Below are 18,096 nucleotides of genomic sequence, written 5' to 3'. Positions count from 1 at the left end.
CTGGTGCTGCGGTGCTGTGGTGTCTCTCTTCCATTCCCTTCCCTTCTTTTCTCTCTCTCCCTCTAAGTGATAGCCAGGCATGGGCCATCCCTGGCAGTATTTGCTACACCAGGGCCTGCGCTCATGCCCTGGCTGGCCACACTCACAGGGTCTCTGCTATCTTCACTTTAGCCTCTCTGCCTCTTGGGATCAGTGTTCTTTGAGGGGGCAACAAGGCTTGGGGTCTTGCCCTGCCCATCCTAGAAGGTGTGTGTGTGTGTGTGTGTGTGTGTGTGTGTGTGTGTTTTTGGGGGGTGAGGGGCAGCAGGCACGGGGTTGACTCAGCTCCGGGGGAGGACGGCAGTGCCACCCTCACCCCGCTGGGGCAGGAGGCCGGAGCAACTCGCTGTGGCCACGCTCACATGTCTGGGGCCTCCCCGCCCCCCCAGGACGGCAAGGTGAACGGGGTGACGGAGTCCACTCGCATCCTGGGCTACACCTTCCTGCACCCCAGCGTGGTACCGCGGCCGCACGTGCAGACGGTGCCCCTGACGCCCCAGGACGAGTTCTTCATCCTGGGCAACAAGGGCCTGTGGGACAGCCTGTCGCCGGAGGAGGCCGTGGCAGCCGTTCGCCCTGTGCCCGATGCCCTGGCCGCCGCCAAGAAGCTGTGCACCCTGGCACAGAGCTACGGCTGCCACGACAGCGTGAGCGCCGTGGTGGTGCAGCTCAGCGTCACTGAGGACAGCTTCTGCTGCTGCGAGCTGGGCGCGGGCGGGCAGGTGCCGCCCAGCCCCGGGCTCTTCCCGCCCGCCGGCAGCATGGCCATCAAGGACCGCGCCCCCGACGGGCTGGGTGTGCCGTCCTCCAGCAGCGGCCTGGCCTCCGAGATCAGCAGTGAGCTGTCCACGTCGGAGATGAGCAGCGAGGTGGGCTCCACGGCCTCGGACGAGCCGCCCCCCGGCGCCCCCGGCGAGAACAGCCCGGCCTACCCCAGCGAGCCCCGCTGCGCACTGCACCCCGCCGGCCCGGCCCACCCCTTCCAGCGCCAGCTGTCCAGCGCCACCTTCTCCAGCGCCTTCTCCGACAACGGCCTGGACAGCGACGACGAGGAGCCCATCGAGGGCGTCTTCAGCAACGGCAGCCGTGTGGAGGTGGAGGTGGACATCCACTGCGGCCGCGCCAGGGACCGCGACAAGCCGCCGCTGCCGCCGCAGGTGCCAGCCGAGGCCCCCGACGAGGGCATCGGTGCCAGCGCCGCCGAGGACGAGCCCGCGCCGCCCCGCGCCGACCCCACGGGCACCATCGGCCGCCGGCGCCCCAACGGCTCCGTAGCCCCCCAGGAGAGGAGCCACAACGTGATCGAGGTGGCGGCCGAGGCGCCCCTGCGGAAGCCGGGGGGCTACTTCGCGGCGCCCGCGCAGCCCGACCCCGAGGACCAGTTCATCATCCCGCCCGAGCTGGAGGAGGAGGTGAAGGAGCTCATGAAGCAGCAGCAGCAGCAGCCGCGGCCTGGGCCCCCCGAGCCCCCCGACTACTGTGACACGCCGCTCTGACCCGGACTGCCCCCTCACTTTATTTTATTTTTTTAATAATGACCACTTCCCTCCTAGTGATGCTTCACCAGCCCGACTGAACTTTGTTAACTCCTCTCCCCCTAACATATCAGATGTGTAAAGACAAAGAACAGAAGGTTTAATATATTACAGAGAAATGGTTAACGATAACGCAATATTTTTTAAAGTGGCTTTTTCGTCGTCTGGAAGGCAGGGCAGGCGTGCCACCACTGGATGGTTTGATCAGACTGGAGTTCTGGACTTCAGGGGTGGGGAGGCTTTTTTTTGTCTTGAAAATGATAGACATTTGTAGAATATGGAGACTAACTCCTAGGAGTTGCTTTACTCTGCCCGAGGACTTAACAGTCACGGGATCCACTAATTTTCTCTGAGAGAACAGTTGATTGAGAAATCTCTAGTGTACATAGCTCAGTGCTGTATAGTGATGCTTCTGATGTTTTCTAGTTTGGGCTCAAGAACACAGCTGAAACCAGGCTCTTCTCACCTGTCTGCCTCAGAACCCCCACTCCACCCCTTCCCCCTCACCCTCCCCCCCACACACACACCTTCATGAAATGAGGCTGTGGTATCTCTGTCCCCAAGGTGGTCTCGAACTCCAGGAGGAGGCCTGCAGGCAAGGGCCCCTGCCGTGGCCTCTCCAGCCTCCCGGCTTTCAGACACCTTTGATTTGTGTTCCTTCCCGCGGCCGTAGTGGCTTGACTGTGCGGAGTTGAGTTAGACCCTTCTAGGCCGAGAGTTCTATGAGAACAGAACACACAGATGAACCTGTCATGATTTCTGTTATAATAAACATAAACTTTACAAGTTCTGGACCCACCCGCTTCTGTCTCAGCTGCCAGGTGTGGCCTGCAGAGGTCACATTGCTAGTGTTCGGGAGCAACAGGTCAGAATGTCGGGGTCGTCAAAGAGATCTGACTCTGGATTTTTTTTTTTTAAGGGAAGGGGAAGGGAAAAAAGCTCCCCAAGACTAACCTGCGTCGAATGAGGTGGTGAAGTCAGTCTTGAGGCCCAAAACATCAGTAGCTCATCTTAGATTCTATTTCTTGTTATCAGGGAGCACAGATGTTAGAAGGGAACGGGGGGTTGGGGGAGCGTGATTCAGCATTAAAGGATGGGACACAGGTCTAGCAAGTCTGAGGCCCCGGGCGGCACCTCACAGCCATAAGCCAGTGTGAATGGTGCTCTGGTCTCGCACTCACAAAAGACAAACCTGTTTTTAAGGGGAGAGAGCGAGTGCAAAGAGGAGATCCCTGGAAAACTCTCCAGAAGCCACGCTCATCCCCAGTTCTCCTGTGGCCTCCGTCTCCCAAAGGCCTGTGGGCCTTTCAGTTGATGACGAGGGAAGGCTTCTGTGCTCTACCGCCCACAGAGGTCGGGTGGGCGCCCTGGGCCACTGCAGACCCAGTGTTCCCCTCTGACTGGCCCCTTCCCAGTCCCTGTGCCACCCACTCTTGGAACCTACCAATAACCTTGTACAGCACATGTCAAAGACAGACTCTCTCTCTCGCTTTGGCTTCCCAGGTAGACCCGTCTGCCCTGTAGTGGTAGCAGGCTAGTTCAATCAAAGGGCAGTTAGGACTTTGAGGTGGACCCTGACGTGCTGTGTGTCCCTCATAAATGCCCAGAGCAGTGCACTGTCCTTGTCCTGGTCACACCGTCCACACCCCTCCCCTGCCCACGGACCTTTGCCCACCCCACTCTCCAGAATCCTCCAGGGGCTGAGCAGAAAGCAGGAGAGTGAGCTCACCATGTCCAGGCTGCCACACCTAGGCAGAGCTCTGTGGGAGACAGGAAACAACCTTCTGGAACCCTGTACCCAGCTCCACTACGGCATAAGCACTGAGCCTGCCTGGGTCCACCTCCACACAGGCATGCTGGTTTCCGTTCCTACACCCCACGGGCAGCCTTAGCCCAGCCTGATGGGTCACCCCCAGTCTGTCCAAAGTGACCACGCTGCCCTGAACACCTGAGCAGCCAGGTGAGTGTTCTGGGGTGGCCCCCAGCGATTTCCCAAGCCAGAGTGGCCTCAGGCACACAGTCTCTCTGGTGAGGTGAACCCCCCTTCCTCACTTGGATGGCTACTCAGGAGAGGGGATCGAGGCTGGACATGGGGACACAAAGCAAGACCTGACGGGTGCTGTGAGGTGAGCAGGTGAGAGGGGGCCAGGGAAGAAGGGACTGTGGCCCTCAGGAAGCCTTAGTGGCCCACCCTGTGCGCCTGATGTCCCTCTATTGCTTTTATCACGGCGCCACTTGCTGGTGAGGTTAGAAATTGGGTGGAAATGGGTTTCATGGGTGGTTTTTAGTACTTGAATTGTTTTTGCAAAAAAATACAAGATCTCAACAATACAGTTTCACACCAGCACAGGGTGTGTATGAATCACCACACCCTCCATCACAGCTGTCTGCACACACACACCACCACTGCCCTCACCCCCCCCCCCACCCCGTAACTGCCGTGGTTTTCACAAAGTCTGAGAGACAGTTTGGTTACTTTTTTTTTTTTTTTGCAAGTTTATTTGTTTATATTCCCTAGTGTGGAGGAGATAGCATAGTGGTTATGCAAAGAGCCTCTCATGCCTGAGGCTCCAAAACCCCAGGTTCACTTCCCTATACCACCATAAGCCAGAGCTAGGCAGTGCTCTGGTAAAATAATAACTCCAGTGGTTGTCTTTCACCTCTTCATACTTATTTCATTTCTCATAACCACTTCCAGTTCCATCCATTTTGTTCAAAATGATACAAAAATTCTCTCTCCAAGCAAGTATTCCACTGGCTGATCATGTCTTCTGAGGCCCATAGCTGTGTTTGAGCATCTGGGTTCAAGTCCCCAGCACCACACAGGGATTTATCAGAAGACTGATTTCATAGCTTGATTGTCCACTCCTCTGCCATTGGGCATCTAGGCCGCCTCCGTGTTTGAGCTGTGTTGACCAGTGCAGTTATGAGCACAGGAGTTTGTGTGTGTCCTTTTGAATTAGTATCTTCAGAACGTCCTTTGGGCCTGTGCTTCGGCCTGGGATTTCACACTGGTGATTTTAACTTCAGCCTCCCTCCATTCTTCCAGAAAAAGCAAAAGCTTACTATTTTCCCAGACACGGGGCAGAAATCAGCCCCAGTTCCAGGAGGCTGGCAGGAAGCCACTTTCAGCTGGCTCTTGGGGGGGGGGGGCATGGAGGTCAGCTTTGGCATGTGGGTCCAGGGCTGGCCACTGGCTTTCTGATGGGCAGAAGCAGCTGGCAGTGTGAACAGAGTCCTGGCATTGGCTGGAGGGGGAAGTTGGTCTCCAGCTCCTACCTGGGCCCCTTTGGCTTTGATTAGAGTGACTCCTTAATCCTCACTAGGCTGTGGGCCTACCCCCACCCCTTCAAGGCTTCCCACCTGTTCTCCACAACTTCCAGAATGGGCCTCAGAAGACACATAAGGGACTCACTGCAAGCAGTGTCCAGTGAGCACTACCCATTCCATCCTCTTAAATCCCAAGTGCTCCCCGGAAGGTCATTTCTTGGTTTGGTCTGGTTGACAACAGGCCTTTCCTGCACGGTGCTCCCGCTGCCTGCAGACCTTTGTTTCCAGATGCTGACTGAGAGACACAGACAGCACAGCACCACTCCACAGCTTGTGAAGCCTCCTTCCCCTTTGCCTACTACTGCTCCCATATGGTAGCTAGGAGCTTGAACCCAAGTCCTGGGTGAGCTATCTCCCCACCCCCATCCCCACCGCCCCAAACAGGCATTTTGAGCTGCCTGACACAACAAGAAAGGGGTTGCAGCAGCTGCCCTGTGATGCAGCCCAGAATGCCAGAATGTTTTCAGTAATTCACTTACATAGAAGTATTAAGTAATTTAAGGACAAGGCACATCCGAGCATAGGCGCCGCCATCATTGCAAACAGGGAACCCGGGTGTTCAGAGCGGAAACCACCGGGAATGCAGCAAGAGTGAGTTTCCCGACCAGCCACGCCTAGAGCAACCTCTGTTGGATTTGTCACAGGAGGGAGTGACAGTAGAAAAATGGGGGGGGGGTTCTCATTCTTGCCATTGAATTCCACTTTACTTTTTTTTTTTCTTCTGACTTCTTCTTAAATTTTTATGAGGGAGAAGCACCAACATGTTGCTCGGCTCGGGGAGATGGGGTGTGAGGAAGCCAACCTGTGAGGAAGCATGCAAGTCCTGTGCTCTACCACTGTGCGCTCAGACCCGGCTGAGTCTCAGTTTGCCTTCAGCTCCTTGTCGCTGCAGGCGGATCTACGTAGACGTCCTGGCTTCCCCTCTCCCTCCATTCGGCAGACGCCAGGCGGTCTCCCTGCCCTCCCCAAACTCCGTGCCCAGCACGTGGCAGTGGCCTTTACAGCCTCAGCCCATTCCTTCTGCTCTGAGTCAGGAAGAGAATGTTCCAGCCTGCTGCCGAGCAGACAGCAGAGTGCCAGGAGAGCGTCCCCCCGTCTGTGACCAGAATCGATCCCATTAATGTTCCTCTCACTTTCTGACACCTCAGAAGTCGAGCCAGCCCGGCACTGAAATTCCAGGGGCCTGCTAGTCTCAGGCCTCAGCCCTGTAAACCCAGGCTGGGCCCGAACCCCTAACCTTCTCTTGGGAAGATAGTTACAATGGCGTCTTCCACAGGTTTCCCAAGTGCCACATCCCCAGGTGTCAGCTTGCTGTGGAAGCATTTGTGGACAGTTTGCTTGCTGGGTTTTCTTGCTGTTTGTTGTTTGTTTGGGTTTTTTATTTTCCCACCAGGGTTATTGCTGGGGTTCAGGGCCAGCGCTATGAATCCAGTGTTTCTGGTGGCTATCTTTTCCTTTTTCTCTCCGTTTTATTTGATACGACAGTGAAGTTGAAAGGAGAGGAGAAGATAAAGAGAAAGACTCCTAGAAAACTCCTTCAGCACTTTCAAAGCTTCCCCTTTACAGGTGAGGGACAGGGATTCGAACCTGGATCCTTGAGCATGGTAATGTGTCTTTAAAGCAACTGCTTCTTCATGAGCATTTTGCAGTCCTTAAACCAGTTTCCCACTTAAAGGAATTAACCCCAGCTTGGACTGAGTGGGGTGTATTGCACCACAGTAAAGGGCTCTGGGGGGGAGGTGGGGGAGGAAGAGGCTGAAGAGAGCCTGGGGGTTGCAGAGCACAGTGCTGTAAAAGGACCTAGATTGTGGGTGAGAATGTTTTGCAGAGACTTTCACAGGGAGATGAGAAATTATACCATTAACCCCACTCCCCAAAAAATGAGAAAAGAAGAGGGGGCGGGCGGTAGTGCAGCAGGTTAAACACACATGGCACAAAGTGCAAGGACTGGCGTGAGGAACCCGGTTCAAGACCCCGGCTCCCCACCTGCAGGGGAGTCGCTTCACAGGCACTGAATCAGGTCTGCAGATGTCTTTCTCTCCCCCTCTGTCTTCCCCTCTTCTCTACATTTCTCTCTGTCCTATCCAACAACAATGACAGCAATAACAACAATCATAAACAACAAGGGCAACAAAAGGGGGGGATGTCCTCCAGGAGCAGTGGATTCATAGTAGCAGCACCAAGCCTCAGCTTGGAGGCGCAAAAAAAAAAAAAATTCATCTCGTGTGCTGAGAATAAATCAAGCGTGTGCAAAATAAAACATTTTGTTGTACAGCCTGGAATAATTTTTTAAAATATTTATTTATTATTTATTCCCTTTTGTTGCCCTTGTTGTTGTAGTTATGATTGGTGTTCTTGTTGTTGGATAGGACAGAGAGAAATGGAGAGAGGATGGGGAAGACAGAGAGAGAGAGAGAAAGACAGACACCTCACGCCAGCCAGTCCTTGTGCTTTGCGCCACGTGCGCTTAACCCGCTACGCTACCGCCCAACTCCCCAGCCTGGAATAATTTTTAAGAACTGTTCAAATAATCTTTCCTAGAGCATTTCCACAGGGGAGGAGGAAGGAGATCCTTGGCCCACCCCAAGCCCACCCCAAGCACAGCCAGCACCGCATAGAAACCACCACCCTCACTAGTCAAATCCCTAAGGGTTTTCTTTCTAGAAACCTCAGATGTGTGTTACTGTGTCTGCACGTCCTCACGCTGGTGTGTACGCACACATTTTTCTGACTCAGTCCTCCCCTATTCAGTTCAGATTCCCTCATTCTTGGATTACACAGGTGACCCGGATTCTGAGGGGTGAGCTGGGGACAGGAAGGGCAGGGCACAGCCATCAGCTTGGCCCCACGGTGCTTCCTTGAGCCTCAGCACCATCACCACGGGGCCCCACAGACAGTTGAGATCAAGCCCAATAAGGAGCATAGGGCGCAGAGAGAGCAGGCCAGATGCATTCACACGTAGAGAGCAGACAAGATGTTCTGTGGGGTCTGGAAGGGAGGAGGAGGGGTAAGGGAAGGAGAGAGAGAAAGGAATGCACATGCCCTTTGTCTCAGCTGCAGTGGTGAGCTGAGTGTCAGCCAACAGAGGCTGAGGTGAGGATGGCAGTCAGGGACCCCCAGCATGCCACCCCTCTCCACTGGCACCTGATGCATCACTCTGACCGTTTACAGGGAAGCTGTCAGTCCTCTGCTCTGCGGCCTCACGGCTCACCTGTCCCGGTTTGAGCCCCCGGCTCCCCACCTGCAGGGGGGTCTCTTCACATGTGGTGAAGCAGGTCTGCCTATGTCTATCTTTCTCTCCCCCTCTCCGTCTCCCCTCCTCTCTCCATTTCTCTCTGTCCTATCCAACAACAACATCAATGGCAACAATAACAATAATAATGACAACAAGGGCAACAAAATGGGGAAGAAAAATGGCCTCCAGGAACAGTGAATTCATAGTGCAGACACCGAGTCCCAGCAATAACCCTGGAGGCAAAAAAAAAGAGTATTTTTTTTCTGTTTTATTCCATAGGACAGAGAAAGAGGGGAGGGGAGAGAGAGAAGGAGAAAGACCTACAGAACTGCTGCCCCCACAGCAGGAGAGGAGTAGGGGCTTGAAACCAGATCCTTGCACGGATGATTGCAATTAATACTATGTGCACTTAACCGGGTGCACCACCGCCTGGCCCCCCATCAAGAATATTTTAATGGGTTTGGGAGACAGCATAATGTTTCTGCATTACTCATACATGAGGCTCTAAAGTCCCAGGTTCAGTCCCCAGCACCTCCATAAGCCAGAGCTGAGCAGGGCTCTGGGAAAACAAGCCCTGGTTATAGAAGAAGTTAAGTTAGCGTCCAGAAAGATGATTCCAGACCCCATCCTTAAGGTACACAAGTGTGAGGACATGGGGTGGGGTGCCCTCTTCTTCACCCCTGCTTCTGAACCAGAGGTGAAATCAGAAGCTGACCACCCAGCGTGGTTTGTGTCACTGGGTCTGTGGGCCTCTAGTTCCTAAATCCCACAAGGGCCTGAGTCAATCTCCCCCAACACCCCTGGATGGCGGTATGTGCCCCTTACTCTAGAGCCGAGAACGCCCCCTGGTGGGGACAGATAGAACCACCGAGACAGGCTCAGAAAGGCTGCTGAGGCAGCACTGCGCATGCCCAGTTCATCTTTCTAGAGCACTGGGAAGTCGGTGGAAGTCGGACGTCAAGACGTCGCCCGCTAGCAGAACCCGATAGACTCAGGGAGAGAGGCGGCATGGAAGCTCGGGGCCCAGAAGAGATTGTGAGACCCAGCAGCAGACTCATGTGCTCAGGACCTCAGCCGTTAGAGTTCAACACTTCACCCGCTGCTCCACCTCCTGGGCTGTCAGACAGACAGTTCTTGTACCTGGTTTTTTAGGACGGTGATTCATATCTCGATGATCTTTTTTAAGTTCATCTATATGTGTGTATATATATTTGAGAAGCATGCTAGGGAAGCTGCCTGGAGTTAGCGCGTGAGTGTGCGTGTGTGTGTGTGTGTGTGTGTGTGTGTGTGTGTGTGTGTGTGATGTAGCCGGGTGTGTGGACATGTGCGTGCCTGCGCCTGTGCCTGCGGGGGTCAGGGCGCGTGTTGCTTGTGCAGCACCTGCCGCCTTCTGCAGAGCCATCGTGCTGTCTTCTCAGCCCACACACGCATCTGCTAGGACAAGCATGTGTCTTTCACTTCACCTCTCTCACAGGGAGCTTAGACTGGGGTCCCTGCAAAAAAGGGGGAGGTGGTGAATCTTTTATTATTATTATTAAGATAGAGGGAGAGAGCAACAAACAGAAGGAGAGGCGGTGCAGCACTGCTCCACCGTTCACGAACCTCCTCCCACGTGGGCACTGCACGTGGTGGCTGGGGCTTGAGCCGGGTGCTCACACGCCATGCCTGCAGCCACCTCCCGGCTGAGCCACCTCCCGGCCCCCCAACGTAGCGAGTCTTATACTTGTATGTACCTGTGACATGACCCCCTACATGTTTTAACATGGTGATCAATGCTAAATCAATCAATATATATGATTATATATACAGCATATACACATATACGAGCACACACATACACAGAGAAAGACAAGAAATCAAAAATTGTGGCCATGAAAAGAAGCCTGAAGCGCCTCACACTTTGCCATATGGCCACTAGGGGGCAGAAGACACTTGAAAAATCCAGCTCAGCCTCTTTTTTTTTTTTTTTTTTCCCTCACTGCAAAGTGCTCGAGCACATTTGTCAGCAAGAAGTTCTAGTATTCTGAGGTTTCTAACATTTTCTACAGAAAGCACAGAGCTCTGAACGCGGTACTGCCGTTACATGGGCTGCAGCGAGTCTGCACGAAGCCTTCACAGTTCTGTTCAGCCAAGGGGACGCACAAGCCCTGTGTGTGATAGGCAAGGTCCTGCAAGTGTCTTTCATCTGTGTCGGTCAAGCACCAGAGCCCACAGTGCCAGGCAGTCGGAGGAGGAACCGCATTCTCAATGTCGACAGGAGAAGACAGAAAACTATGCACAGCGACAGGAAGGAACCACCGAAGTAGACTTCCAGACATACAGAAGCTGCTAGCCACCCCAGAGCAAAGCCCTCTTTAACCATATAAAAACATCAAGTCTGCCCTTAGCAGGCCCTTCTAGAATGAAATCAGAGGGAAAAAAAATAGTAGAAAAAATGGAATGAGTAGGAGGCAGACAAGTTCTGACCTTCCCTAATCAGTCTTCTTTCTGCATTCTGCCTTCTCCCCCCAGCCCTCTCTTCCCCTCTCTTTTTAATCTGTTACTAATAGTGGGCTACAAGATTGCAAGGTTCCAGGTAGAGCTAGGGCCCCAGCACACCCACATTCGATCTGTGCATTTCCTGCCTCACAGGCAGGGGGCGCTAGTGAGGAAACTGTCCCTGGAGATGGAGCAGGAGAGCACGGACCACGTGCTCCATTCCTTTGCTCCATTACGGTGCTCCCAACAGATGTGCTCTGAGTATCTCTGGCTGGGTCTCCCATCCATCACCACTCCCAGGCTAGGCAGTGGCAGTCAGAAGGAACTCAGAATGTGTCAGAGAGATCTCTGTACACAGCAGAGACAGAGAGACCACAGCACTGAAGCTTCCGTCAATGTGGCAGAGTGGGCTCCAACCCAGGTTGAGCCCATGACAAAGCAGTGCACTGCCCACGTGAGCTGTCTCCCAGCTCTGCACCCCCCAGCTTTTTATCCAGTCCTCTCAACTCTCATGGTCATAGCGCTGGCTGGGACACCTGACTTTGGTAGCAGATGTGGCAACTTACACACGCCACGTATGGCGGTGAAACCATACCCTTGAAAATGTGTAATTTCGTAAAACACGAAGTCACTAATAAAATTTCAAAAACGTTACAAATGGTAATCCTGTACAGGCAAAGCTAGTTTTCCCTGTGTGGTTCAATGCCCGCTGAGTTGGTTACTGTAATATCCAGTGATGTCTTGAAATGAATAAATAGAAAGAGGAAAGAAGAAGGGAGGCAGGAAAGAAAAAAAAATGGACGGGGTGAGGCCTGGGCAGGGATGCACCTGATTACGTGCACACATTACCATGTGCGAGGACCCAGGTTCGAGTCCCTGCTCCCCACCTGCAGGGGAGAAGCTTCATGAATGGTGAAGTAGATCTGCTGGTGTCTCCCTTTCTCTCTCCCCCTCTGTCTTTCCTCCTCCCTTCTTAATTTCTCACTGTCTGTTACAGTGTGCAAGGACCCAGGTTCAAGCCCCTGGTCCCCAACTTCACAAGTGGTGAAGCAGGGCTGCAGATGTCTCTGTCTCTTTCCCTCACTATGCCCCCCTCCCTCTTAATTTCTCTGTTTCTATCCAGTAATAAATCTTTTTAATTAAACTTTAAAAAAGAATTAAAAATAAATAATGGGGGAGGAAAAACTGGTCACCAGGAGCAATGGATAGTTTATAGTGCCAGCACTGAGCCCTGGTAACAACCCTGGTAGCAAAAAAAGATATATATGTATATGTATGTATGTATGTGTGTGTGTGAGAGAGAGAGAGAGAGGGAGAGAGAAATGGAAGAAGGAAGGAAAGAAAGAAAGAAGGAAGGAAGGAAGGCATAGAGAGAGAAGAAGAAAGGATGAATGGGATGGATGGAAATGGATGGGTAGACAGGTGGATGGGTGGACAGAAAGATGAACAGTTAGGATGGAAGGTGGATGCTGGCTGGCTGGCTGGCTGGCTGGCTGTGATGGACTCACAGGCAGGCGGCTGGAAGGATGGGTGGGTGACTGAGTCTCATCTGTACCATAGCAGGTCTCGCTCTAGCACCACAGCTGAGTTCAGCTCAGAGAGAAGGCTGTTGCTGATGTCATTCTCTTCCCTTCTAGGAAAAGTTCAAGTGTCACAGCTTTTTTATACTCATCTCCTTAAGAGCTGTCTAGAGACAGACACGGGGCTCTGGGCTGCAGCGCCCACCTCTGCACATCACAGAAGAGCCAAGCGAGTGAGAAGAAGCTACAGAAGGGGGCGCTGGATTTAGTGCCTTTACTTCACACCAGGTAACCAACTGATCCCCGCCACACACACACACACACACACACACACACACACAGTGTATACTGCACCCCCTCCTGTGTAGTGATTGGCCAGGCTACTGAGGACCATAGATAATAGCAGGTACTGAAAATAAAATTGCAGACCACAGAAAGGGATAAAAGAAGGGGAAGAGCAGGGTCATTGCCACTGATGGTGGGAGGAGACAGGTTACTTTTGGGGTGGCCGCCAAGGCTAAATTGCAGTGTGTGAAGAAGCCACCTGCCCCGTGCTCTTCCTGCCATCCCCAGCTTGGGGTGTGTGTGTGTGTGTGTGTGTGTGTGTGTGTGTGTGTGTGTGTGTGCGCGCGCAGGCTTATTTTAGGAGCGCCAAAGGTGTCTTTCTAATTTTATTCCTCTCTGATTCTTTTTATAGGACTGAGTTTGATGCCAAAAACAGTATTATAAAAGTGTGTCTTCCTTTTGGTAGTTGAAGTCAGCCCCAAGTTTCAGTCTCCTGGATCACCTTGGGAAAGTGTCTACAACTTCTCAAAGCCGCATCCCTGCCCAGCTCCTGCCCTGGCCACTGCCAGTGCCTTTCACCCTGTTCCTCTGATGCTGCTGAGAGGCTCCAGGCTCCCGTTCTGGGTGTTGGCTTCATAGAAAATTTGTGTCAACAAGAAGGGAAAGTTCCATCCTACATAGATCTTTTCAAAGCCTGTTCACTCATTGAGGAAGAAGAAGAGGAAGAGAGAGAGGTAGGGGGAGGGGGAGGGAGAAAAGGAGAGGAGGAGGAGAGAGGGAGGGAGAGGAGAGAGACAGAGACAGAGAGAGAAGCAGAGAGCATGACTCCAGCATGTGCTGTGCTGGGGACCAGACTCAGGACCTTCCAGTTGTAGGTCCCCAGCTCTTGACTGTTACATGGCTCCACCGTCCATGGATCTCCTCCCCTGGTGCCAATCATGGTGCTCCCAAGTGGTGGTTTGAACCCAGGGCCTTGTGCATGTGAAGAAGCCCATTCCACTGGGTGAGTTATCCAGAAAGCAGCCATGTGCCTTCCCTCTCTCTCCCTCTCTCTCTCTTCTTTCTTTTCTTTCTTTCTTTCTTTCTTTCTTTTTTTTTTTTTTTTTTTTTTTTGCTGCCAGTATTCTCACACATGCAGTATTCCACCACAGGTCAAGTTGTTGAGTTTTCACTATTTATGATTTCAAGTAGAGAGAGAGAAACCAAGAAGGAAAGAGACTCAAGGAGAGAGAGAAAGAGAGAGAGAGAGATCACAGCACTCTCTACCGCTCTTGAAGCTTCTCCTGTACCCTACTGGTGAGTTATCTCCTAGACCCTCCTAAGTCTTCCTCCTTCTTCCTCCTCTTCCTCCTCCCCCTTTTTCTCTTGCCAACAGGGTTTCTCTGGGGCTTCATTTCTGCCCAATTTCATTGTTCCTACTGAAAATTTTTCCTCTTTTTCCAGACAGAAGGTGGGGGGGGGGGAGGAGAGAGCCCATAGTACTGCTTCACCACTGGTAGAGCTTCCTCTTTACATGGTGTTCCCATGTGGTGGCCGGGGGCTCGAACCCAGGCTCTTGCACCTGGTAAGTGTATACTCTGCTGGGTGAGCCAAGTCCTGGGCCCTCCCAGGCCTTCACCTTAAATCCTGTGTGAGGCGGCACCTCTCAAGCTGAGGGCAGTGTCCTGAGAGGGCAGAATCTAACTCAAAGGGGCTGGCGAGGACCTGAGAATCTGCATTTCCAGCAAGGCCCTGCCCATGGTGTCTGTGCTGGTCCGTGTGTGAGTGACAGGTGTGAACACCCTACACTGTCCTTTCTTTCTTTCTTTCTTTCTTTCTTTCTTTCTTTCTTTCTTTTCTTCCTTCCTTCCTTCCTTCCTTCCTTCCTTTCTTTCTTTCTTTTTGGCGGGGGTAGGGATTAATGGTTTACAGTAAATAGCAAACAGTTGTTGATATAAGTTTAAAATTTCAAAGTTTTCTGCAAAACACTGACTCCCAGCCCAGGTCCTCTTCCACCATCTTGCACCAGGATCTCACAGCCCCCCACTTCCCAGAGCCCTTTACTTTGGGGCAATATAGCAACTCCAGTCTGAGTTCTGCTGTATTTCCCTTCCTGCTCTTGTTTTTCAGCTTCTGCCCATGACTGGGATCATTCCACATTCATCCTTCACTTTCTGGCTTATCTCACTTAACACAATTCCTTCAAGCTCCATCCAAGATGAGATTCTATCCTGAATTCTGGGCTCTTTCTCCCCCCCAAGTCTTGCTCCCAAGTTCCCAAATTCTTTTTTTTTTATTTTCCCTTCTGTTGCCCTTGTTGTCTTTTATTGTTGTTGTTATTGATGTCATCGTTCTTGGATAGGACAGAGAGAAAATGGAGAGAGGAGGGGAACACAGAGAGGGAGAGAAAGACAGACACCTGCAGACCTGCTTCACCGCCTATGAAGCAACTCCCCTGCAGGTGGGGAGCAACCGGGATCCTTATGCGGGTCCTTGCAGTTCCCAAATTCTTTCCCACACCTCCCACAGAGAGAGGGAAACCCAGGCGCATCTGAGTGAAACCTGGCATAACCTGACAGCAGTAGGGAGATCACATCAAACAAGCCCTGCACCCTCTAATTCATCTCCAAGTTACACCTCAAAGACAAGACCCACAATTAAGCTCCAGTTTTTCTCTGACTTCATCTGTTGTTGTTTTCTGCTCTGTGTAGAGAAACCCATCTACTCCAGGGGGAAGGGCAGGGGGACTCAAAAAAGGCTTTTGGAGGCAGCTAGAAATGCTGGCTGGGTTCTTGGAGCACAGAGGCTTGTCCTGTGTGTTTGTTGATAGTAAACACGGAGAGAATCTCTCTGGCCTCTAGAATCATGGTTTGTTTGCGTAGAAAGCAGCAGAAGCTTATGATAATTACCCCAATCTGGTCAGTGCTTGAATAAAAAGTCAGTTTGAGAAGGAGGTCTTGTCTACAATGGCAACCTGGACTCCAGACTCCCCTTGGGCAAGTCAAGGAGAAGCTGATGAAGTCATTTTGCTGCGTGCACAGAATGAGAATCCCCTTCCCTCCTGCTTTCTAACAGAGACGAAGGCCATCATCCTTAACACGTGTGAGCTCAAGGCTGCACGGGGCCGGGCGCTGTGTACGCATTACACACACGTTCAACCTGACAGATGTGGGTCATTGTCCCCGAAAACCTGGGGCCCAGCAAAGTAGTAAAGTGAGCTCCTCTAGTTTTCCCAGAAAATGTCTAAGCTCCTTTTTTCCCCCCAGATCATTTCATCAGATGAGATAATGGTTTACACTGCAGTTACCTACACAAGGGCGCAGTTTCTCATCTCCCCACGTTAATTGTCTACAAAACACCCTCCCCCCGCAACACTTTCTTTCTTTATTTTTTTTCTGACATGCTTGATTTTCTTTTTTTTTCTTTTTTTAAAAATTCATTTATTTATTTAAGAAAGGAGACATTAATAAAGTCATAGGATGGGGGGTTACAACTCCACACAATTCTCGCCACCCAAGCTCCATATCCCATCCCCCTCCCCAATAGCTTTCCCATTCTCTATCCCTCTGGGAGCATGGACCCAGGGTCATTGTGGGATGCAGAAGGTGGAAGGTCTGGCTTCTGTAATTGCTTCCTCGCTGAACATGGGTGTTGACTGGTCGATCCATACTCCCAGTCTGCCTCTCTCTTTCCCTAGTAGGGTGAATCTCTGGGGAAGCAGAGCTCCAGGACGTATTGATGGGGTCTTCAGTCCAGGGAAGCCTGGCTGGCATCCTGATGGCATCTGGAACCTGGTGGCTGAAAAGAGAGTTAACATAGAAAGCCAAACAAATTGTTGAAGAATCATGGACCCAAAGGTTGGAATAGTGGAGATGAAGTGTTGGGGGGTACTCACTGCAAACTCTAGTGTACTACTGCTTTCAGGTATATATTTGCCCTAGTTTATGGATACCTGTGAACATATGATCTCTATCTCCTGGAACCTGGTCTATATCTAGGTTTTGGGACTTTGTTAGGAAGTGATCCACCTGGGATGGAATTAGAGAATACTATGAAAGGAAAGGTCTCACCCGAGTAATGAAGCTGAAGGGTTGTCATTCCACACCTGAGGTCTCTGGACACAGTCTGAAGTGAAGCATGCTGGGGTGGCACTCGTTGCATTGATTAGGTTGCAATCAGCGGATGCAATATTATTTGATAAGAATTGGGAGAAGCATACGGGAAAGTGGGCCCTGCCCTAGGGTCCCAGGACTGGGGGAAGTTTAGGCTCCATAGTGGAAATGTGAGGTTCCTGCTGTCTTAGGGTTCGAGAAGACAGTGGATAGTTACTGTTATCATCACATTATTTGGTAATTGGGTTAACTTTAAAAAGTCCCTTTGTTAGACATACAGTCAATTTTTCCCCTCTCATATTAATTAAATAGTGATTTATATGACTGCAATTTAATAGGTATATACATAATGCCATTCCCATCATCAAAAGATTGTGTCCCATCCCACCCACCCACCCCCACCCCTCGCCAGCCCAGGAAGCCGCATGTCCATCCTCCCCCACACCACAGGGTTTTTACTTTGGTGCCCTACTTTCAATTTAGTCAGATCCTGCCTTTAGTTTCCCTTTCTGATCTTCTTTCTCAACTTCTGTTGATGAGTGGGAGCATCCCATGCTCATCTTTATCTTTCTGACTTAGCTCACTTAACATAATTCCTTCTAGCTCTGACCAAAATGGGTCAGAGAAGGTGGGTTCATTGTTCTTAGTAGCTGTATAGTATTCCATTGTGTATATATACCACAGCTTTCTCAGCCACTCATCTGTTGTTGGGCACCTGGGATGCTTCCAGGTTTTAGCTATTATGAATTGTGCTGCTATGAACATAGGAATACACACATCTTTTTGGTTGGGTGTTATGGAGTCCTTGGGGTAGATCCCCAGGAGAGGAATTACTGGGTCATATGGAAGGTCCATGTCTAGCCTTGTGAGAGTTCTCCAGACTGCTCTCCAGAGAGGCTGAACCAATTTACATTCCCACCAGCAGTGCAGAAGGGTTCCTCTGTCCCCACAGCCTCTCCAGCATTTGTTGCTGCTGTCCTTTTGGATGTATGCCATTCTCACAGGGCTGAGGTGGTATCTCAGTGTTGTCTTTATTTGCATTTCTCTGACAATCAGTGACCTAGAGCAGTTTTTTCATATGTTTGTTAGCCTTTTGGATCTCCTCTGGAGTGAATGTTCTGTTCATATCCTCTGCCCATTTTTTGGATGGGGGTCATTTGCTTTTTTTGGTGCTAAGTTTGCTGAGCTCTTTGTACATTTTTGGTGATTAGTCTCTTGTCTGATGTATGGCATGTAAAGATCTTCTCCCATTCTGTGAGGGGTCTCTTTGTTTGTGTGATAGTTTCTTTAGCTGTGCAGAAGCTTTTCAATTTGATGTAGTCCCATTGGATTGTTTCTGCTTTAGTCTTCCGTGCAATTGGGTTTGTTTCATCAAAGATGTCCTTGAGGTTTAGGTGGGAAAGTGTTTTACCAATGTTTTCCTCTAAGTATTTGATTGTTTCTGGTCTAACATCAAGGTCTTTAATCCATTTGGAGTTGATTTTTGTTTCTGGTGAGATAAAGTGGTTCAGTTTCATTCTTCTGCATGTTACAACCCAGTTTTCCCAGCACCATTTATTGAAGAGAGCCTCCTTCTTCCATTT

General features: G+C 51.2%; 1 protein-coding gene across 1 annotated transcript in view; it reads left to right on the top strand.

Moving 5' to 3' along the window:
* LOC103114476 (PH domain leucine-rich repeat-containing protein phosphatase 1) overlaps nucleotides 1-2,362 on the top strand; it is a 36,670-nt gene extending 34,308 nt beyond the window's left edge. Inside the window, exon 9 of the mRNA XM_060183844.1 lies at nucleotides 429-2,362. Within this exon, the coding sequence (XP_060039827.1) occupies nucleotides 429-1,535 (1,107 nt within the window). The 3' untranslated portion in view covers nucleotides 1,536-2,362. The remainder of the gene's footprint in view (nucleotides 1-428) is intronic.
* Nucleotides 2,363-18,096: the final 15,734 nt, after the last annotated feature.

The sequence above is a fragment of the Erinaceus europaeus genome, unplaced genomic scaffold (genome assembly GCF_950295315.1).
Source record: "Erinaceus europaeus unplaced genomic scaffold, mEriEur2.1 scaffold_835, whole genome shotgun sequence".
NCBI lineage: Eukaryota > Metazoa > Chordata > Mammalia > Eulipotyphla > Erinaceidae > Erinaceus > Erinaceus europaeus.
This window is presented reverse-complemented; position numbering and strand designations above follow the sequence as displayed.